General features: G+C 41.0%; 1 protein-coding gene across 8 annotated transcripts in view; it reads right to left on the reverse strand.

Moving 5' to 3' along the window:
- G3BP2 (G3BP stress granule assembly factor 2) overlaps positions 1-23254 on the reverse strand; it is a 91384-nt gene that overhangs the window by 14458 nt on the left and 53672 nt on the right. For 5 of the 8 annotated variants that reach the window (XM_055588822.1, XM_055588820.1, XM_055588819.1 and 2 more), the window contains 2 exons: positions 2643-2761; positions 263-344 (listed from right to left, as the gene is read on the reverse strand). In XM_055588822.1, the coding sequence (XP_055444797.1) occupies positions 263-344; positions 2643-2737 (177 nt within the window). In that variant the 5' untranslated portion in view covers positions 2738-2761. Of the gene's footprint in view, positions 1-262; positions 345-2642; positions 2762-21801; positions 21954-21996; positions 22338-23254 lie in introns of those variants that run through there. The other 3 variants (XM_055588818.1, XM_055588821.1, XM_055588823.1) reach the window with 3 other exon arrangements.

A 23254-nucleotide genomic window follows, 5' to 3' on the forward strand; every position in this document is an offset into this window, starting at 1 on the left:
GTCCCATTTTCTCTTTTGTACCCATGCCAATGTTAATACTGTGCTTCCTACAAAATCAATGTTTATAAGAACTCAAAGTACATTTGACAAGTATTGCAACATAAATTTTAGCACAGCTAACTGATCACACTTAAGAAGAAATCCATGGGCACAAGAAGGCTATTTTCCAACTCTCTAACTTAAATAAAATAATCTTAACTTAAACAAGTTAAAGTTTAAATAAGTTAAAATAATCTTAAACGTATATGAAATTGACACTTACATTTTGGCCATAGACAGCCTCCTGGGGCTTTCCACTAGCATCTACACCACCATGAACATAAGAAGAATTCCTGCCATAAAACCTGAAAAAGCATTGATAATGATTAACGTTAAGTTATGAAGAGAAAGAAGTCTAAGAGGGAGTAGAGTCCTGGTATTAACCAAAGCTAGTTTCCAGGTCTAGCTCTGTCACTCATCAGCTGTGTAACCTTGAGACTTACAGTCTTCAAGTTCACTTTCCTTGGTAACTTGGAACAAGAGTAACTTCTCCACAGAGTTATTATAAGGATTAAATGAGCAATGACATAAAATTCTTAGTGTGCCTGGCTATTAGTTATGCTGTCTTTAGCTATTCTCATCTTACTGTTATCTATATGCTGTTAAGTGGGAAAATGAGACATTCAAAATATATTCTAAATACTGATGCTGCTATTTATTTACCCATTTTTGTCAAATATAAAAACTCAGTTCTTTAGATCTATTTGGAATCAGATACTATTTAACATTCATTCTACTAAGAGTTCCAAATGACTACTAATTCCAAAGGCTAAGGTTAAAAGTTTAGATTTAAATTAATTGAAGTAATTCAGAGATCAAGTTTAATACATATATATTATTTTAGCATCTAATTTCTCAATATTTTTATACTGCTCTTAAGCACATGATAAATTAGTGTTTCTCTGGTATTAACATAAAGCAACTAGGAGATCTTCCTAAATTAAGGTTATCAAATATGCAAAATTAATTTTTTCATAAAGAGAACTCAGCTCCTACTGCAATAAAACATGGAAGACTTCCTCTATGACAAACAACTTTCTCAGTGCACTACCCATGTATTGATTCATTCTAGTCTAACAACCTCAGGACTAACCTAAGTGCTGTTATCTAAATGAACAAAATGAAGTTCAGAAGAGGTTAAATTAACTCCTCAAATGTTACACACCTATCAAGTCAGAGCAGCTGGCTCCAGAGCCCATGCTTTTAACCACTACCCATATTTTTTTTTATGTTTACACTGTTCTCTCCCATGTACTACTGGCAAGCATGTATACAGTTATCATTTGGACAATTTGGCTGTTAAGTGTGCATTAAGAAAAGCTTTAGAGAAAATCATATCTTTGATTTAACAGTTTTATTTCTAGGAAGTTATCCTAAGGAAACAACTAGAAAGATGCCCAAAAATGCACGTATAAGGAAGGATATGCACTACCGTGTAACTGAAAAATTTTAAACAAACTTAAATTTTTTATTAATAGGGAAGTCTGCTATACAAGCTAAGTATAAAACAGAAGTCTGTGCTATTACCTGAAATTATGGTAGAGAGTCTTGTTTTTCCTTGTTATAAAAAGGAAAAGTTAAAAATGCTAATACCTACACTGTGAAGACAAAATTTCAGATAATAAAAAGCCTTAATAATTCCATTCTCCCTCAAACTCACATATACTGTCAACGGGAATGTTTTTATTTTTACAATCAGAAAAATGTACAGATACTGATTCTTCTGGGGGGCAGCGTTAGTTATCTAAAAATGTCTCCTGGAATAACATAGGGAATATTACACACATGCTTAACCATGGCAGGGCACAATGCCCAGCACATTTATAAAGAGAACCTATATATAAAAGAGAAAAGTCCTTTAACATTTTTTCCCATACGAAGCAGCAATGAGGTACTTCTCCTTAAGTACACTGAAGTACACATCTGGCTAGTGTGTTCTACAACAAACGCTGGCACAGCCTAATCTTTACAAAGGTCTCACTTATCTTTGACCTACTAAAAAATACAACAGGTAGAACAAAAATTATAAATACTACTCATAATATAAATCAATTTCATTTCAATCTCCAGAAAAAAGTAAGCTTATACATGTCTTGCCAAACTAGTAAACAAGGCTACTGTTGCCACCTCACAAAGGAATATTCTCTTGTGAATCAATCTGAAGGAATTTTCACAAATGAAATCAATTAACTGATTCATTTCCTACAGAGAACTTTTAAAAACCACACAAAAAACAAACGAAACAACTTAACCTGTGATTTCCATCAAGACTAGAACCCATTAGTTGGTAAAGTCTGCAGTTTAAAAAAGAAAGAAAGAAACACAGACTACCAGACTATGTAATTGTGTATGTGTAAGTGGGTATACAGATGTGAATGTGTTATATAATGGGATCTGATAAGTGTTTTTCTTACTGTAGATTTCATTCAAGGAAGAAACTTGAAAAAGATGGGTTTTATGCCATCAGTTTGTTAAAATATTGCATGAGCTTTGTAAAGATACTTGTCAGGACACGAGGAGACAGGAAAGACAAAATTTATATGTAGTCATATTCAAGAAAATAAAAGTAAATAAAAATAGTAAATAATCCAATTAAAATTTACCTGTGTAAATATTCTGGAGCTTTATTCAGCAAAGTATAATATTGCCTCACAAACTCCCGCCCTACAAGCAGCGGACTGGGCTTCTCCATAACCATTTCTTTGCTGCACAATGTCAAATACTAGGGAAACAAACATAGGAATAATAACTCTTAAAAGTCATCTTTGTTAAATACTATGAAGCAAATTTTCTTAGCCATTCAAATGAAAATAAAATATCACTTATTAAAAAATAACAGTAAAATAATAAATTCCCAATAACTACTTATAACCTCCAACATTTGCCATTTCCTCTTTGTCTCTATGTCTCTATTTCTTGATCTCCCTATGTCTCAATACAAGGGGAAGTGGCATGTCCAGTGCTGTCTCAGACTAGGTGGCACCATAATAAAGTCTTTTTACTCATAGTATATTTTTCCTTTAGGGAACATTATCTCCTACATTCTTAGACTCTAATGGTTTGTTTTTGGAAACTAGGCAGAGGGTGCAACTCAGGGCTTGGGAGATCACACTTACAGACAGCACTAGCTTTTGTCTTCTTTATGTAATACTCTAGCCTTCTAGGGATTAATTGCACTGTTTCAAAATCATAACAATTACCATTAAAAATGAGCAATACTCTAAATACTCAGATAATGGTGTTTCACATTTTAATTATCTAACTACATGTCAGGCACCGTTCATAGTAAGTGGGATACCTCAGTGAACAGGACTCTCGCCCTCGGAGTTTATAATCAATCATGGAATACAGACAAGCAAACAGGGAACAGAATGGGTTAGGTGCGACCTAAACGTACCTCTAAGCCCCAGCTCTCAAAGATAAACAAGTAAAAAATAAAAATAGAAACATAGTCTTTCATCATTTAAAGTAAATAATTTATGTCTATAGCCCTCCAAACAGTAAAAGTCGTAACTCTAGGAATTAAGAGAAATGGAAGTTTCTCTTCCATTCCTATATGAGTATCACTAGTTTAAATACATATATACACACGTTTGTGTGTGTGAAATTACTGAGCAAATCAAGATGCAGTTTAAATTCCTGTTAACAAATAAACTTCAACGTGGGTTTTTCTGCTGCACTAAACTTGCTGGATCTTAGCTCTCTGTGAAGGATCAAACTCATGCCCTCGGCAGTGAAAGCGAGAAGTCCTAACCACTGGACTGCCAGGGAATTCCCTCAAAGTAGGTCCCCTTTTAAAAAATTTCACAAAGATAGCCCACCATTATCATTACAACTGTGATGCTTTTTAATAAAAATCAGATACGAGCCATAAAGGAACCTACAGATAAAACTCTATTAAATTAATCCTGGTGACTCCCAACTCAATTTTCACACAATGCTGTATTAGGTCCCCTGTTTCTCCTTTTGCGATTGTTTTGAAATTCTCAGTTGATATTTAAAAAAAAAAAATTTTTTTTTTATATTTTTATGTAATGCCTAACTGCTTCCAGTGCCAGGGTCTGGGGGGAGGGGGAGTGGCAAGAAGTCCTTGAAGCAGCCAGAAACAGGCAAAGGAGATGGAAGAGGAAGGTAAGGCTTTCATGCAGTAACAAAAAGAGGAGCAGAGAAGCTGGAGGAGCTAAAAGCGAAGGCCATACGGAAGGCGCCCCGGGCCAGAAGCAGAATTTGCAAATCTGGCACAAAGCTGTTCCTTATGCCTCAGGTGATGGTAATCCTTACTTCCACTGCTGTTTAAACCCTGCATTCTCTTCCATAACATTTTTTTGCCACCTATAGCTAGAATAAAAGGCTTCTCTGGTGGCTCAGTGGTAAAGAATCCATGTGCCAATGCAGGAGTAGTGGGTTCAATCCCTGGAACAGGAAGATCCACTGGAGGAGGAAATGGCAACCCATTCCAGTATTCTTGTCTGGGAAATCCAAACCCCATGGACAGAGGGGCCTGGCAGGCTACAGTCCATGGGGTCACAAAAGAGTTGGACATGACTTTGCAACTAAACAACAAATAAGCTAGAATAAAATGCTGTCTTGGAGCCCGTGGCACAGTCAAGAAAAGAAATGTTCACAGCGGCTTATCCCTTCAGTTCCCCATTAGTCATTTCTATCCTAGTTGTGAGGTCAAAGTAAACCCAGCCTAGAATCCAGGCAGTCTGTCCTTCAATCTGTGCTCTACCTTAAATTTTGTGCCACCTACAATTAAATAACTCATTAAAAAAAAGTTAAAGCACAAAGCAAAATCAGACACAGTCATTTCAGGTGCCATTAGCTTCCCCCAAACCTAAAAACCTCCAACAATAAGAATTAACAAATCCTGAGGCATAAAGAGACTTATTTGCTATGTTTAAAGAAATGAAGCAGGGACTTCCCCCCATGGCTCAATGTTTGAGAATCCACCTTGCAATGCAAGGGGATGGGGCTGATCCCTGGTTTGAGAACTAAGATCTCACCTGTCACAGAGCAACTAAGCCTGAGCACTGCAACCACTGAGCCCACGCACCACAACTAGAAAGCCCAAGCACAAGGAAAGCTCCTCTACCACACAACGAAGACACAGCCAAATAAACTTAAAAAGGAATGAAGAAAAAAAACATAGTATTTTTATTAAGAATGATAGGCAAGGTTGAGGAACAGGAGATTTATCTAGTAAAATTTTATAAAACAACAAAAATGTGGAAATTATGCACATTTAATACTACTGTTAACAACTGATGTTAAGCTGTGGCAAAATACTAACTTACCCTCTGAATAAAATATTATGTACAAAACAGTTTTGTTCAAAGGTCAATGACAAAAAACACTATTAGGCATTGTTTCTGTGTTTGGGGATTCTCACTTTTCCCTTTTTTTCTTCTCTACTTCCAGATTTTCTTCAGTGAGACTTTGTTACTTAACCCAATTTCCCATCACATTTATAAAGTACACATTCACCTGCCATTTTTGTCACCTACCTATAGCCAAAGTAAAAAAAAAAAAAAAAAGTGTCACACAAATCAATATCAAAGAAAGGTCAAAATACATGGAGTTTTTGTAACAAAGTTCAAGAAAGGCTGCACATTGCCCACTACCTTTACAGTCACTGAAGTTGATGACCATGAAGCCACAGTATCATCAATTTAGATCAGAGAGACAGGCAGAGGAAACTGGCGGTGGGGGTAACTTTTTACTTGTTTAGTCAATAAATTACATTTATTCAAAAAGAGATAACCTGAAAAGTGAACTTTGAATGGGGAATGAGATAAAGCAGTGCTAACCTGGTAAAAGCCTAAACAAACAGCTATACAGAAGAGGCTGTGCAGAGTCCAGTTTTTAAAAGTTACAGGTAGACTCCCAAAGGAAATATAGATGAAATGAAGATGTTACATAGAGGACGGTGTTCCAATTAAATACACTGACTTAAATGGACTCAATTTAGAGGGCTAATATAAACTGACTGATGGGAAATCAACTACATTAACCAGAAAGTAAAAAGTATGGAGGGGAGGGGTATGGAAAGCAACCTCACTTTACTTTTAACAACAGGTTAATTTATGTATTCTACACAAACAACAAGGGAAGCTACAAGGGCCCCCCTGTAGCTCAGTCCGTATAAAGAATCTGCCTGCAAAGCAGGAGACCCAGGTTCAATCCCTGAGTTGGGAAGATGCCTTGGAGAAGCAAATAGCAACCCACTCCAGTATTCTTGTCTGGAAAATCTCATGGATACAGGAGCCTGGTGGGCTGAAGTCTATGGGGTTGCAAAGAGTTGGGCACGACTGAGCGACTAACACTTACACTTACTTACACAAACAACTGCCATCTTTCAGTTTTCTCCCCTGGAGTGGGGAAATGCATTCACAGAAAAGAACCCAAGTCACAGGCAAGAAATTCACGGGATTTGGATCCTTTCACTTATGTTTGTATATAAAATAAAACCCTGAACATGAAAGTAAGGAAAGGGTTTTAACTAAGGCCATGAAGAAGTCTTAACCTTTTGAGATGGTGATTTCTCAACTCACAAATTAAGAAGTGATCTTTAGTTAAGCATACAAGACTATATAATTCAACAAAGATAGCCAAGATTTAAGAATACTTATGTACAAAAAGAATCTTCAGAAAGTTGTTAGCCTTTGTTAGCCTCAAATCATCTTCAAAGAGCAATTATCATCTAACACCTTTTTACAGAATGTCAAATTCCCCTATAAAGTCCTACTTTCTCCCAAAACACGTGAATATATGGAGACTATTGCCACACTGGAATGTACAGTGTAAAAGGTACTCTTGTTCTGTCAGTTAAAAGCAATATCATCCTATTTATTCATCAAGATACCAACCTGATTACATCTGGCTTTCCACACTATTTAACAGAGCCTCAACTATCTCAGAGGTCATTCACTAACTCTGCATGTAACTCCTGTGTATCTTCAAACATCTTTTTATTTATTCCTGTCTTTCCCCTGAATTCTCACTTTTATCATGCACTCAGTTCAGTTCAGTCACTCAGTCGTGTCTGACTCTTTGTGACCCCATGGACTGCAGCACACCTGGCCTCCCTGTCCATCACCAACTCCCAGAGTTTACTCAAACTCACATCCATTGAGTAGGTGATGCCATCCAACCTTCTTAACCTCTGTCATCCCCTTCTCCTCCTGCCCTCAATCTTTCCCAGCATCAGGGTCTTTTCAAATGAGTCAGTTCTTCACATCAGATGGCCAAAGTATTGGAGTTTCAGCTTCCTTCAGCATCAGTCTTTCCAATGAATATTCAGGACTGATATCCTTTAGGATGGACTGGTTGGATCTCCTTGCTGTCCAAGGGACTCTCAAGAGTCTACTCCAACACCACAGTCCAAAAGCATCAATTCTTCAGTGCTCAGCTTTCTTTATAGTCCAACCCTCACATCCATATATGACTACCAGAAAAACCATAGCTCTGACTAGAGGGAACTTTGTTGTCCAAGTAATGTCTCTGCTTTTTAATATGCTGTCTAGATTGGGCATAACTTTTCTTCCAAGAAGCTATCATGCATTCTGCACTCTATTAATCATATTCTGACCTCAATTACTAACCCTGCATCTATCTTAGTCTTCCCCTTCTCTACTCCCCTCTCAAATATTATAACCCAAGTTCTCCCTTAAATGTAATTCTCTAGAAAGTCACGATTCTCAAAAATCCAATGACTTCAGTCTTCTACCAGTCTGCATCACCATTGATGCTCACCTCCTCCTAACGCTTCTAGATTTCTACCATGAGGCAACTTTCCTTCTCATTAAAATGCAAAGTTCTCAAGGTCTGTCTTCTAATGTGGCAATTTCTGATCATCAAACAGCTTCAGCTCCCAGATTTACCTAAATTTGTACGTAGTCTCTGCTAGAATTCAAATTTGACACCTTAACCCCTTGCTGAATACACAAACAGGATCTCATAAGTAAACCAATACATACACTCTCTTCTATACAGATAGTGCAGTTTCCTTGTTTCTGTTAATGATGCCACCACCTTTTTTGCTTTAAAGCTCAGTCCTTGCCCTCTTTAGAGTGAGGGCCCTTTTAAAGAGTGACTTGCCCTCTTTAAAAAGCTTCAAACTAAAGTCTTGACAACTCAAAAATCTCTTGGAATTTGATCCATCCTTTCTGTTTCCCACTAAATTCAGACTCTTTCAATTCTTTCTCAAAAGCCTTCCAAACTGGTACAGTGGATGGGAATTTGCCTGCCAATGCAGGGGACAGGGGTGAGGTTCCTGTTCTGAAAGGATTCCACATGCCATGGAGCAACTAGGCCTGTGCACTATAACTACTGAGCCTCTGCGCCTAGAGCAGGTGCTCAGCAACAAGAGAAGCCACCTCAGAAGCTGGAGCACAAGGAAGGGCAGCACCTGCTCACTCAGAGAAAGCCCACAACACAGCAACAAAGATCCATCACGACCGAAAAGAAATAATTTTTCTAAGTTTAATGCCCTCATTAAAAAAAAAAGTCTTCCAAACTTCTGTATCATTGTACACATAAAATTGAAACACCTGCATTCAGTTTGAAGTATTATACCTTCCAGAGAAATCCAGGCTGACATACACAGCCCTAACCAACATTTCAAATGTACCTTCCACTACACTTCTCACCTCTCTAAACAAATTCTATGCTCTTGGTGGTTCAGATGGTAAAGAATCCAGCTGCAATGCAGGAGACTTGGGTTCAATCCCTTGGTTAGGAACATCCCCCAGAGAAAATGGCAACCCACTCGAGAATTTTTGACTGGAGAAACCCAGGGACAGAGGAGCCTGGAGGGCTACAGTCCATGGGGTTGCAAAGAGTCAGACACGACTGAGCAAATAAGCAAGAGTATCATACCACTTAGCATCTTTCATACTCTAGGCTACTGTCTTACTTCATTCAACACCAGCTGGATAAATAGGTGGGACAATACAAATTTATTCAATATTTATTAAATACATACTATATCTAAGTGCCAGAAACTATGAAAGGAAAAAGAGAGGTAAATATGACAGACTTGATCTGCTGCTCCAAAGAAATTTCAAGTCCAGTGGGAGAAAGAATTCCTAAATGCAATTATCTAATGTGATAAATGCTATGCTGCTGCTGCTAAGTCGCGTCCGACTCTGTGAGACCCCATAGACGGCAGCTCACCAGGCTCCCCCGTCCCTGGGATTCTCCAGGCAAGAACACTGGAGTGGGTTGCCATTTCCTTCTCCAATGCATGAAAGTGAAAAGTGAAAGAGAAGTAACTCAGTCGTGTCCGACTCGTAGCAACCCCATGGACTACAGCCTACCAGGCTCCTCCGTCCATGGAATTTTCCAGGCGAGAGTACTGGAGTGGGCTGCCATTGCCTTCTCCGGATACATGCTATAGCCCTACCACAAAGAATGTACCACTTGAATTGGAACAGGAACAGAAATCTGGCATGCAGATGACGTGAGTATTCCAAATCAGAACTACTAATAAAAAAGAAAATATTTAGGGAACGACCATCTCTTCAAAACCATCAATTCTCCTTCATGGGCTTTTCGAAAACATACTCAAGATCCTATTCCAACCCTACCTGGCTTTCTTAGCTAAGTCCCTCAGGCAGGACTAATCATTTCTTCTTCTAAGTACTATGTGTATCATCTTTGGCTCTTTTTATTAACACGTTTAGTCCTAGTAATGTGTGCATGTGCACAGGCATAACCCTCTCCTGTTTGGAAGATTCCTTAAGTTAATGCTGAACAGAAGCCTGGCAGTATTATGCTTCCAGGAGATGCTCAAGAGATTCTTTGCAGCATCTATCATTCCTTTGTACTTAAGAGGATTAAAAAAAATTGTTGAACAAATCTGTGATGCTGAAGACTTCTAAAGGGAATTCCCTGGTGGTCCAGTGATTATGACTTCATGCTTCCACTGCCAAGGGCAGGGGTTTCATCCGTGGTCAAGGAACTAAGATTGTGCATGCCACAAAGCACGGCCAAAAAAATACACAAAACACTCTTAAGAGAAGGAGCCTACCAAAATACAAAAGTATTTTAACAGTTTCTAAAAGTGCTATGAGGGATATAAGGTACATGATAAATTTAAGTTATTAACACTGCTCTATGTTATACATGAAAGCTGTTAAGAGAGTAAATCCAAAGAGGTCACGTCACAAACTTTTTCTTTCTATTCCTATAATTTCTTATCTGTATGAGATGATGGATAGCCAAACACTTATTGTGATAATCATTTCATAATATATGTAGGTCAAAACATCTAGCTGTACACAAACTTATATAATGCTATGACAATTGTGCATTAGTTTCTCAGTTGTGTCCGACTCTTTGCAACCCCATGGACTGTAACTGTCCAGGCTCCTCTATCCATGGAATTCTCCAGGCAAGAATACTGGACTGGGTAGCCATTCCCTTCTTCAGGGGATCTTCCCCAACCAAGAGATCAAACCTGGGTCTCCTAAATTGCAGGCATATTATTTACCATCTGATGCAATGTGGGAATGCTAGTGAAAAAATAATTAAGTCATTAATCATGTAATTTCAAAACATTTTGAAAGCCAATCTTTTACACTCTCGTTTTTTTTTTTTTTTTTCTTTTAGCTGCCCCAGCCCTTAGTTGCAACCCTGGTAGCTCAGCTGGTAAAGAATCCTCCTGCAATGCAGGAGACCCTGGTTCGATCCCTGGGTCAGGAAGTTTCCCTGGAGAAGAGATACGCTACCCACTCAAGTATTTTTCGGCTTCCCTGGTGACTCAGATGGTAGTAAAGAATTCGCCTGTAATGGAGGAGACCAGGATTCGATCCCTGGGTTGGCAAGATCTCCTGGAGGAGGGCATGGCAAACCACTCCAGTATTCTTGCCTAGAGAATCCCCATTGATAGAGGTGCCTGGTGGGTTAAGCCCATGTGCCACAACTATTGAGTCTGTGCTCTAGAACCCACACTCAGCAACAAGAGAACGTACCACAATGAGCAGCCCCCACTTGCTCCATCTAGAGAAAAGCGCAAGACCCAGCAAAGCCAATAAATAAATATTTTTTAAATTGGAAGTTAAAACCATAATGACATAGCACTAAATACGTTTAATAACGCTTACATCAAAATCTAAAAATACTGAGTGCTTGCAAGGACGGGAAAAGTTGGTAGGAATTGAAAAAAGGTACAGTCACTTTGGAAAACAGTATGGCAGTTTCTCATAAAAGTAAACATACATGTCTCATATTACCCAGCAATTCCATTCCTAGATATTTATGCAAAAGAAATTAAGCATATGTCTACACAGAGAACTGTATGTTGTTTGCAGCAGCTTTATTAACACTCAAAACCTGAAAACAACTAAATGATCATTAGCCAGGTGAATGAACAAACTGTGGTAAATCCAAATAATCATATACTACTTGGCAATAAAAATAATTTACTGATAATATGCAGGTAGCACTAGTGGTAAAGATCCGCCTGCCAGTGCAGGAGATCTAAGAGACATGGGTTCCATCCCTGGTTTGGCTGCCCATTCTTCTTGCGTGGAAAATCTTATGGACAGAGGAGCCTGGCGGGCTACACTGCGTTTAGGGTGTAAATAAATAGGGTCCTAAAGAGTCAGACACAACTAAAGCGACTTAGCATGCAAAATGCAACAACATAAACGAGTTTCCAAAGTATTACTAAAAGATAAAGTTAATGCTCCCCTTCATGTATCACTGCCTTCTCCTAGTGAAGGCGCCTGCCTAACTCAATGAGGCTATAAGCCATGCCCTGTTGGGCCACCGAAGGAGGACAGGTCATAGCAAAGAATTCTGACAAAACATGGTCCACTGGAGGAGGGAATGGAAACCCATTGCAGATTTCTTGCCATGAGAAACCCATGAAGAGTATGAAAAAGCAAAAAGGTATGACACCAGAAGATGCCTCCAGGTCAGAAAGCATTTGATACGCTACTGGGGAAGAAAGAAAGAAAGAACGTGAAGTCACTCTGTCGTGTCTGACTCTTTGCGACCCCGTGGACTGTAGCCCGCCAGGCTCCTCTGTCCATGGGATTCTCCAGGCAAGAATACTGGAGTGGGTTGTCATTTCCTTCTCCAGGGGATATTCCCAACCCAGGGATCGAATCCTGCCTGCACTGCAGGCAGATGCTTTATCCTCTGAGCCACCAGGGAAGCCCTACTGGGGAAGAAGGAAGGGCAATTACTAACACCTCCAGAAAGAATAAAGCTGCTGGGCCAAAGCAGAAATGATGCTCAGCTGTGGATGTGTCTCATGGTGAAGGTAAAAAACAATACTGGATAGGAACTTGCAATACTCAGTTCAGTTCAGTCGCTCAGTCATGTCCGACTCTTTGCAATCCCATGGACTGCAGTACGCCAGGCTTCCCTGTCCATCACCAACTCCCGGAGCATACTCAAACTCATGTCCATCACGTCGATGATGCCATCCAACCAGCTCATCCTCTATCGTCCCCTTCTCCTCCCACCTTCAATCTTTCCCAGCATCAGGGTCTTTTCAAATGAGTCAGTTCTTCACATCAGGTGGCCAAGGTATTGGAGTTTCAGCTTCAACATCAGTCCATCCAATGACTATTCACGATTGATTTCCTTAAGGATGGACTGGTTGGATCTCCTTGCAGTCCAAGGGACTCTCAAGAGTCTTCTCCAACACCACAGTTCAAAAGCATCAATTCTTGCTGGCACTCAGCTTTCATTACAGTCCAACTCTCATATTCATACATGACTACTGGAAAAACCATAGCTTTGACTAGACAGACTTTTGTTGGTAAAGTAATGTCCCTTTTTTAATGAGACATTATTAAAGCTTTTTAGTATACTATCTAGGTTGGTCATAACTTTTCTTCCAAGGAGCAAGCATCTTTTAATTTCACGGCTGCAGTCACCATCTGCAGTGATTTTGGAGCCCAAATAGATAAAGTCTCTCACTGTTTCCACTGTTTCCCCATCTATTTGCCATGAAGTGATGCGACCAGATGCCATGATCTTAGTTTTCTGAATATTGAGTTTTAAGCCAACTTTTTCACTCTCCTCTTTCACTTTCATCAAGAGGCTCTTTAGTTCTTCACTTTCTCCCATAACTGTGGCATCATCTGTGTATTCAAGGTTATTGATATTTCTCCCAGCAATCTTGATTCCAGCTTGTGCTTCATCCAGTTCAGCATTTCTCAATATGTACACTGCACATAAGTTAAATAAGCAGGGTGACAATATACAGCCTTGACGTACTCCTCTCCCGATATGGAACCAGTCTGCTGTTCCACGTCCAGTTCTAACTACTGCTTCTTGACCTACATACAGATTTCTCAGGGGGCAGGCAGATCAGGTGGTTTGGTATTCCCATCTCTTTCAGAATTTTCCACAGTTTGTTGTGATCCACACAGTCAAAGGCTTTGGCATAGTCAATAAAGCAAAAGCAGATGTTTTTCTGGAACTCTCTTGCTTTTTCAATGATCCAGTTGATGTTGGCAATTTGATCTCTGGTTCCTCTGCCTTTTCCAAATCCCGCTTGAACATCAAATTCACGGTTCATGTACTGATGAAGCCTAGCTTGGAGAATTTTGAGCATTATTATTGCATGGGAACCTGGAATGTTAGGTCCACAAATCAAGGTAAATTGGATGTGGTCAAGCAGAAGTGGACAAGAGTGAATATCAACATCTCAGGAATCAGTGAACTAAAAAGGACGGGAATGCCTGAATTTAATTCAATGACCATTTTATATACTACTGTGGGAAAGAACCCCTTAGAACAAAAGGAGTAGCCCTCACGGTCAACACGAGTCTGAAATGCAGTACTTGGGTGCAACATCAAAAACAACAGAATGATCTTGGTTCATTTTCAGAGTAACCATTAAATATTACAGTAATCCAAGTCTATGCTCCAAACACTGATGCCGAAAAAGCTGAAGTTGACCAGTTCTATGAAGATCTACAACACCTTCTAGAACCCCCCAAAAAGATGTCCTTTTCATGATACAGGACTGGAATGCAAATGTAAGATGTTAAGGAGGTATAGGAATAACAGGTAAATTTGGCCTTGGAGTGCAAAATGAAGCACGGCAAAGGATAACAGAGTTTTGTCCAGTGAACACACTAGTCATAGCAAACACTGTTCCCAACAATACAAGAGAAGACTCTACACATGAACATCACCAGATGGTCAATATTGAAATCAGACTGATTATGTTCTTGGCAGCTGAAGATGGAGAAGCTCTGTATAGTCAGTAAAAACAAGACCTGGAGCAAACTGAGGCTCACTCAGATCACAAGCCCCTTATTCCAAAATTCAGACATAAATTGAAGAAAGTAGGGAAAACCACCAGGCATTCAGGTATGACCTAAATCAAATCTCTTATAAAAATACAACAGAGGTGACAAGTAGATTCAAGGGATTAGATTTGGTAGACAGAGTGCCTGAAGATAAGGATGGAGGTTCATGACACTGTACAGGAGGCAGAGGCCAAAACCATCCTAAGGAAAAAGAAATGCAGGAAGGCAAAGTGGTTGTCTGAGGAGGCTTTACAAATAGCTGAGGAAAGAAGAGAAGGGAAAGACAAGGGAGAAAGGGAAAGATATACCCAACTGAATGCAGAGTTCCAAACAACAGCAAGGAGAGATAAGAAGGCCTTCTTATGTGAACAATTCATAGAAATAGAGCAAAACAACAGAATGGAAAAGAAGCTAGACTTCTTTCAGTATGGGAAGTATGTGAACTGAGAATTTCCAGATGTACAAACTGGATTTAGAAAAGGCAGAAGAACCAGAGATCAAATTGCCAACATCTGTCGGATCACAGAAAAAGCAAGAGAATTTCAAAAAATATCTGCTTCTGCTTCATTGACTAAGCTAAAGCCTTTGACTGTGTGGATCACAGCAGACCGTGGAAAATTCAAGAAACAAGAATATCAGACCACCTATCTGCCTCCTGAGAAACCTATATGCAAATCAAGAACAAGAGGTAGAACCGGACATGGAACAACGGACTGGTTCAAAACTGAGTACATCAAGGCTGTTATGTTGTCACCCTGCTTTTTTAACTTCCATGAAGAGTACATCATATGAAATGCCCTTGTCAATCAAGATTGCTGGGAGAAATATAAACAACCTAAGATATACTGATGATACCACTCTAATGGTAGAAAGCGAAGAGGAACTAAAGAGCCTCTTGATGAAGGTAAAAGAGGAGAGTGAGAAAACTGGCTTAAAACTCAATGTTCAAAAAACAAAGATCATGGCATCCAGTCCCATCACTTCATTCCGAACAGACGGGGGAAACAATGGAAACAGCGACAGATTTTATTTTCTTGGGCTCCAAAATCACTGCAGATGCTAACTACAGCCATGAAATTAAAAGATGCTTGCTCCTTGGAAGAAAGGCTATGACAAGCCTAGACAGTGTATTAAAAAGCACAGATATTACTTTGCCAACAAAGTTCCATATCGTCAAAGCTATGGTTTTTCCAGTAGTCATGTATGAATGTGAGAGCTGGACAATTTAAAAAAACTGAGTGCCAAAGAATTGATGCTTTTGAACTTTTGTGCTGGAGAGGATTCTTGAGAGTCCCTTGGACTGCGAGGAGATCAAACCAGCCCATCCTAAAGGAAATCAACCCTCAATATTCATTGGAAGGACTGATGCTGAAGCTGAAGCTCCAAAACTTTGGCCACCTGATGTGAAGAGCTGACTCATTGGAAAAGACCCTGATGCTGGGAAAGATTGAAGGCAGGAGAAGTGGACGACAGAGGACAAGATGGTTGGATCACATCACCAACTCAATGGACATAGATTGAGCAAACTCTGGGAAACAGTGAAGGACAGGGAAGCCTGGTGTGTAGTCCATGGAGTCACAAAGAGTTGGACACAACTGAGCCACTGAATAACAACAAGAAGAGCTCTCTCCAGGAAAATCAGAGATACCAAGGAAACATTTCATGAAAGAATGTGCACGATAAAGGACAGAAATGGTAATGACCCAACAGAACCAGAAGAGATTAAAAAGAGGTGGCAAGAATACACAGAACTATACAAAAAGGTCTTAATGACTCTGATAACCACGATGGTGTGATCACCCACCTAGAGCCAGACATCCTGGGGTGTAAGTCAAATGGGTCTGAGGAAGCATCACTATGAACAAAGCTAGTGGAGGTGATAGAATTCCAGTTGAGCTATTTCAAATCCTAAAAGATGATGCTGTTAAAGTGCTGCACTCAATGTGTCAGCAAATTTGGAAAACTCAGCAGTGGCCACAGGACTGGAAAAAAATCAGTTTTCTTTAAATTCCCAAAGAAAGGCAATGCCAAAGATGTTCAAACTACGAGATAACTGCACTCATTTCACATGCTAGCAACATAATGCTCAAAATCCTTCAAGCTAGGCTTCAACAGTATGTGAAATGAGAACTTACAGATGTACAAGCTAGATTTAGAAAAGGCAGAGAGGAACCAAAGATCAGATTGCCAACATTTTGTTGGATCATAGAAAGAAGCAAGAGAATTCCAGAAAAACATCCACTTCTGCTTCATGGACTACGAGAAAGCCTTTGTGTGGATCATAGCAAACTGTGGAAAATTCTTTCAGAAATAGGAGCACCAGATCACCTTACCAGTCTCCTGAGGAACCTGTACGCAGGTCAAGAAGTAAGTTATTAACAGAACTGGACATGGAACAACAGACTGGTTCAAAATTGGGAAAGGAACACAAAGCTAAATACTGTCACTCTGCTTATTTAATTTATATGCAGAGGACATAATGTGATATACTGGGATAGATGAATCACAAGCTGGAATCAAGACTGCTGGGAGAAACAGTAAATTCTAGAATGCTACAAATCCCATCTTCGGGGCGGAGGGGGGTGGGGGGAAGGGATAATACAAAAAGAAGTATACAAGATAAAACGTGTTGTGGATCTAGGGGGAAAAAAAACTTCATATCAATTCATACCACCACTGGTAAACTATTTATTGAGTATTAAAAAGAGTATAATTAATTTTGTAATTTTAAAACACTGTAAAATTTTCACTTGGTTTTTGATAACCATAACAGATATATGTTATTGGTTCGAAAACATGGCTCTAAAATAAAGATCGAAAGTGTGAAAATTATTTAGCACTACTAGCAGAGCAAAAATAATCTGACATTATGCCTACATTAGTGACAATTTATTGTTAAAATCTTGAGTATGCTTAAATATTACCAACTAATTGAAGATAAAGTTGAGTAGGTGGAGTAGGGGAACAGACTAGTAAAGCTCTACCATGCTGGAATTTAAAATGAACAGCTACACAGAGAAACAAAAAGAAAGAAACTTACTGCCTAGATACAAAGGTACAGTGGAATTTTGTTGTTTCCAAGAGGTAATTTTAAAAATATCTGGTATGCTTACCTGATACACTACTATTTTTTTTCTGATAGCCTAATGGCAACCCACTCCAGTACTCTTGCCTGGAAAATCCCATGGACGGCAGAGCCTGGTAGGCTGCAGTCCATGGGGTCGTGAAGAGTCGGACACAACTGAGCAACTTCACTTTCACTTTTCACTTTCATGCATTGGAGAAGGAAATGGCAACCCACTCCAGTGTTCTTGCCTGGAGAATTCCAGGGACGGGGGAGCCTGGTGGCCTGCCGTCTGTGGGGTTGCACAGAGTTGGACACAACTGAAGTGACTTAGCAGCAGCAATGTTAAATTAATGGTCTTGAAACCAAACATGTAATAGTATACTGAACCCCAACTGTGGAACATCAGTTCATATATACAGTCATTAAAATATTGTCAAAGGCTAAAACCATAGGGGGAAAAAATGAAATATAAAATTTGCAACTAAAGTATGATTTCACTAACATGAAGGGCAATGTATGAACTTGGACAGGAAAATGAAATTAATTCTTTAGATCTACTACTGCAAAATAATGATCAGTGTAGAATACAATACAAAAGATAAGGTTATCCAAGTGAAATACTTTTGTGTTCCTTTAACCCTTTTTAATCTTAGGGCTCTCTGAAATGGCACCTCCGTTCTCTACTCAGTAATAAAATGGCTCTATCTACACGTGATCCTAAAATCTAGCTATACTAAACCGCTAAACACCTAGCTGCACCTCAACCATATATAAGTATCAAAGTGAGTGAGTGTTAGCTGCTTAGTCGTGCCCGACACTTTGCAACCCCATGGACTGTGGCCCACCAGGCTCCTCCTTGTCTGGGTATTCTCCAGGCAAGAATACTGGAGTGGGTTGCCATTCCCTTCTCCAGGGGATCTTCCAACCCAGGGACCAAACCAGGGCCTCCATATTGCAGGCAGATTCTTTTATGACTGAGTCACCTGGGAAGCCCCTTAAGCATCAAAATGCAGAATTGAAAATTCACTCTTCAAAGAGCCTGGAATATTCTGACCACCATCTATAAGGAGTGATGAGAACTGCAGGATCTTTAGCTCAAACAGTTGGGGATGGGGAATTTCAGTTATTGCAAACTAATTACATGAAATTCCATCACAATTTAATACTTAAAGGGAAAAAGTCCAAAATAAAAACTGCTAAAAAGTTGAGACCCCATGTTGTCTTGTTTTTTAAAAAAGTCAAGAAGCCAAAAGAAAACGACATTTTGGAAAACAGAAAAAATTCTACAAAAATAATTTTTCAGTATTGTGAAGTTAAAAGTAGTACTCTATCTTGCTTTCTATTAAAAAAAAAAGTAAGATCCTAGAAAGAGGATGCAGTTTTCGTATCAGAAACTGTTACCAAAGGCCGTGTCTATGCTAGGACAGCCCCTCACTCCTGGCTGGCTCACACTAGTCAGGCCCAGGTCCATTGTCACTGAAGCATGGGCTGTAATACCCATTCGTAACAGCTAACCCCATATTAAAATTGAAACCTCTGGAACTACCAAAGGGTCTCTATTTAAAATGACTTTACCAATCAAAACAGCAATGCTTACCTACTGAAAGCAGCAACCTTCAATTTGTTGTAGCACCATGGAATGAAAGCATCACAAACAAGATCTAAGCACCAGTCACAGAAGTAAGAGATAGTTGTGGATTAAGCCTTTTCTTTCAGAGGGCCCCAAAGGAGGTGAGTTTTTAAGTTCAGAAAGTATTAAAAGTGACCAAGCATTAAAGTGGAAATGTTGCCCCACAAAAATTAGTGTGTATTTATATTATGCTTTAAGGTAACCTTAAACAATTAACCTACACATCCCTTTACCTCCTTGAGATAGATAGGACAATAGCTTCATTTACAGAAAAGGAAGCCACAATGTTAAGAGCCTAAGGAAAGGAGTTCAAAGTCCCCCAGTTATGAGAGAGAGCATTTGAAATCAGGTCTCCTCCCTAGGACAGTGATGTTTCCATTATATCTGTTTAAGAACTACCACTTTTGAAGACCATCCCGGGATGCAAGAATGTAAAAAAAAAATTAAAGTCCAACTGTTAGCTTATTTGATACTGTAGGGAGAAGTTAAAAGACAAAAGACAGTAACATAAAAGGAAATCCACAAGTCATCCCAACATACCTACAGTATCAACATACGGTGAAATATCTAGAATTTAAAAGATAAAAATTAGCTGAGGGACAGCCATCAAGAAACTGATTACATTGCTGCTGAAGCCAGTCCAGAGTTCCAGGAGATGGAACTTGTTTGTTCTGTCAGCTTTTAAATGTTTCCCGTGGAAAGAGTCATGTCTGTCAATTAAATTCTACTGAATTTAAGTTCAGGAACAACCCTCTAGTTTGTAATTATCAAAATCAGCCTTGAAAAGGGGTCATTCCTCACCTCCATACCCACTCAGTATAAAATATGTTGGGAAAAGTCTTATTTAAAGCAATCAAGGGAAGAATTTTCAATCCTGATAATGGGCAATTAACAGCAATAATTCTTCAGGACAAGGAAACTGTTAACCTAAAGACACTACTGGTATTTATATATTTTCAGTAACTGATAGGGAGATTTTCATTAAGTGAACTGTGGATAATGAAAATAACCTACTACCAACAGTGCCAATACTATTCAAACTCAAGAGCTGTCTGGTAGCAATTCTCCTCACCTACTAACTACTCACTCACTCGACCACCGAATTCAAGACATTTACTTCTCCTTCCATTTTTGATCCCTATCCACTCCACAAGCATCCTGGTTCTTTCCTCTTGCTGCTGCTGCTGCTAAGTCACTTCAGTCGTGTTCGACTCTGTGCGACCCCATAGACGGCTGCCCACCAGGCTCCCCCGTCCCTGGGATTCTCCAGGCAAGAATACTGGAGTGGGTTGCCATTTCCTCTTGCTACTTACTGACAAATATTTCAACCCCTGAATATTCAACAACTTGAACTATAATAGCTCCTAAATAGAAAGAAATCCATTTGAGGTCCTTATCCTCCCTTCAATTCCTTGCTAACTTTTCAGAATTAAACAGCCTCAAGAGATGAAATCATAACACATGTTTTCTCTTGGCTAATCCCAAATATTAAACGGGAAAATAATATCACCAAAGAAACAACACATTTCAGTTTAAACGAATTATACCGTCTATTTTCTGAGACCAGGAATTTTGGACATCAAAAGGACCACTGGATACTAACAGGGCCAAATGTTTACTCTGAAACTTTTTTCACATGCCTAAGGCTATATTAACTGCCAAATATGGAGCTAGACAAGGAATTCCCACTTTCTTCCCCTCTAATATAGGAGGCTCCCCAAACTGCAGTTAATGTTTCACGAATCCAGGTACATGCAATGCTAACATTTGAAAGACTAGCACGAGCTGCTAAAGCCAGTATTTCGACACAAGTTATTATCACAACAATCATATGGGGGACAAGACGGAATAACTTTGCTATTATTTCAGCTTCGGTGCACGTGTATGGTTTTGTTTTTGTTTGATTTTTCAGACAGCAAAGGCATTGACCCTCCAAAAAAATTAAAAAAAAAAATTCTGTTAAGAACTTAGGCATACCTTGGAGGGAAAAAAAATTGATCTATGCGGAAAATTGTAGCTGCAATCTACACTCGCCCCAAAGCGGCACAGGGCCATCTTAAGAAATCCGCCTTTAGAGATGCAGGTAAAATTCGATCAGATTCAACTAACAAAATTAACATAACCTAGGGACGCTACGTTCCTCCCCTTGACTATCCTTCCCACTCTCCCCAAGAAAGAGACGGGAAAACATAAATAAACCCCCTCCCCAGAGTACTCAAACATCTCTTCTATTCCTGAGTCAGTAAGAAATCGCCTGCATAAAAGGGCACGGAGAAGGAACACGTTATATATAGCCCGGGTTTCAGAACTCGTCCGGGATAAAACCGAGGGGGGTCAGAGACCGCGGAACACCAGGTACTGGGTAAGCAAAGCAGCGGCTGCTTCAGACCCGGATTCTGTTTCCGTGCAGAGAAATGGTGCCCGGAGGCCGCTACTTTCGCATCTGCGTCGCTTCTGCCTCCGCCGACACAGCCTCTTTTCCCCTCCCCCACGGGCGGGGCGGCAGCGGCGGCCTCCCCGTTCCCGGAGAACCGGGAATAAGAGCCGCAAGAGTCGGGGACGAGTGGGGGGCTCCGCACCTGAAAACACACTCTCCGGCAAGCCCACTCCCTCACGTCCCGTCCGAAGCCTCTATCAGCGCGCCTTTGGGAGCCGCTGCGTCCCCTTACCCAGCTCGCCATCTCATCCCCAACCAACACCGGCCCCACCTGTGCCCTCGGAGCCCTCCGTCCGCACGACGCGCGCCGGTCACCTCCCTGCCCACGCGGCCTCCCATCCCTCACCTGAGAGGAAAGGCTCGGCTTCTCTCACGCACACACCAGCAGCGTAGGCAGCCGGCAAGAACAATGTCTCTCTCGGCCTCAACACCTCCGACACCGGGGCTCACGCAAAGAACGGTTGCCGCGGGCCGCTGCGCGCGACGGGAATGTCCCCTTCCGACCACCACACCGACCGCCCTTCCCGGCCCCCGTACACACCTCCAACCAACAGCGGCGGCGGGCACGTCGCGCGGAGGTCAGCGGGAGAGTCGCCGAGGACCGGCTGCAGCGGGTTCTTCTCACTCGCCGCCCCCTCCGTCTGACAAATCTCAAGCCTAGGAAGCCGTAGAGCCGAGAGCAGGTTCCCCTCACAACCACCTCTTCACGGGCGCCAGGCGCTGCGGCGAGCGACAAGGAACACGGACGTCCCGCCCCCTTTGCCGCCGCCCCCTCTTATTGTTTTACCCCTGCCGAAAGGGCTGGGGAACCCCCCAGCACGGCTTCAGCCAATCAAGCATCTCCTCCGCGAGCTGGACCCAACCTTCTCGCGTCCCTCTGCGGAGCACGCGCAAAACGCCGCCGCGCTCACGTACTCTCGCTACCGGAAAGCCGGGGAACCGGAACCGGCCTGAAGCCGGGGCGAGAGTCCGCTGATTTGACGTCACAAGGAGGCTGCCTTTCTCCGGCCCAAGGCTCGGGCCTCGTCGCCCTTCGAGATCGCGGCGTAACAGGAGCCGGGTGGCTGCAGCGCTGTGCTTTTTGCGCTGTGCCCTTTTGGGGACTGATTTTTCTGGTCCGTTTATATTATTAATGTTAAGGGGGAGAGAATGTAGTGATTCTTCTTTCTGAACTAGGTATCTGCAGGTTGCTGCTCTAGACGAGCGTATAATGCAGTCAGTGGCTTTAGCTGCTTGCACCGTAAACTCAGCCTAGGAAATGGAGGTTTTTAAGCTCCACGGAGAAGGGCACATCCGTTCAAACAGGTTTAACGCAACATACATTATAGGGCCTACTGCGTTCTAGGTACTGGGATGTAGAAAAAAATACGACGTGGCCTCCACGGAGGGGTGGGGCGGGGTGGGGGGGGGGGGATTCTATTTCTTTGTGTGCCTGTTCAGTGTTCAGGGGTTGCTAAATACATGCTAAGCATTTTATATGCTAAAGCAGCTAAAAGGGTGAAATCCCAGGAGATATCAGGATTACAGCCCTGTCCTAGATCAGACTTGGCCCCGGGGGCATAGCTGAGAAAACACTAGACACCGACTCTCATGACCTTGATTCATGGAAAAAGCCAAATCTGCCTACAGTCAAGGAAGCCACTTTGCACCTTAGTTCTGGCAATGTTTCTCAGGGACTATCAAGACAGCTGAGGAATTTTGGAAAGGAGGAGCTGAGGAAACGGTGAAAGAAATAAAAGGCAATTAGGAAATGCCCATATACAGATAAAATGTAGGGATACACATTTAAGCAGTTTTCT

Source organism: Bubalus kerabau, chromosome 7, assembly GCF_029407905.1.
Source record: "Bubalus kerabau isolate K-KA32 ecotype Philippines breed swamp buffalo chromosome 7, PCC_UOA_SB_1v2, whole genome shotgun sequence".
Classification (NCBI taxonomy): Eukaryota; Metazoa; Chordata; class Mammalia; order Artiodactyla; family Bovidae; genus Bubalus; species Bubalus kerabau.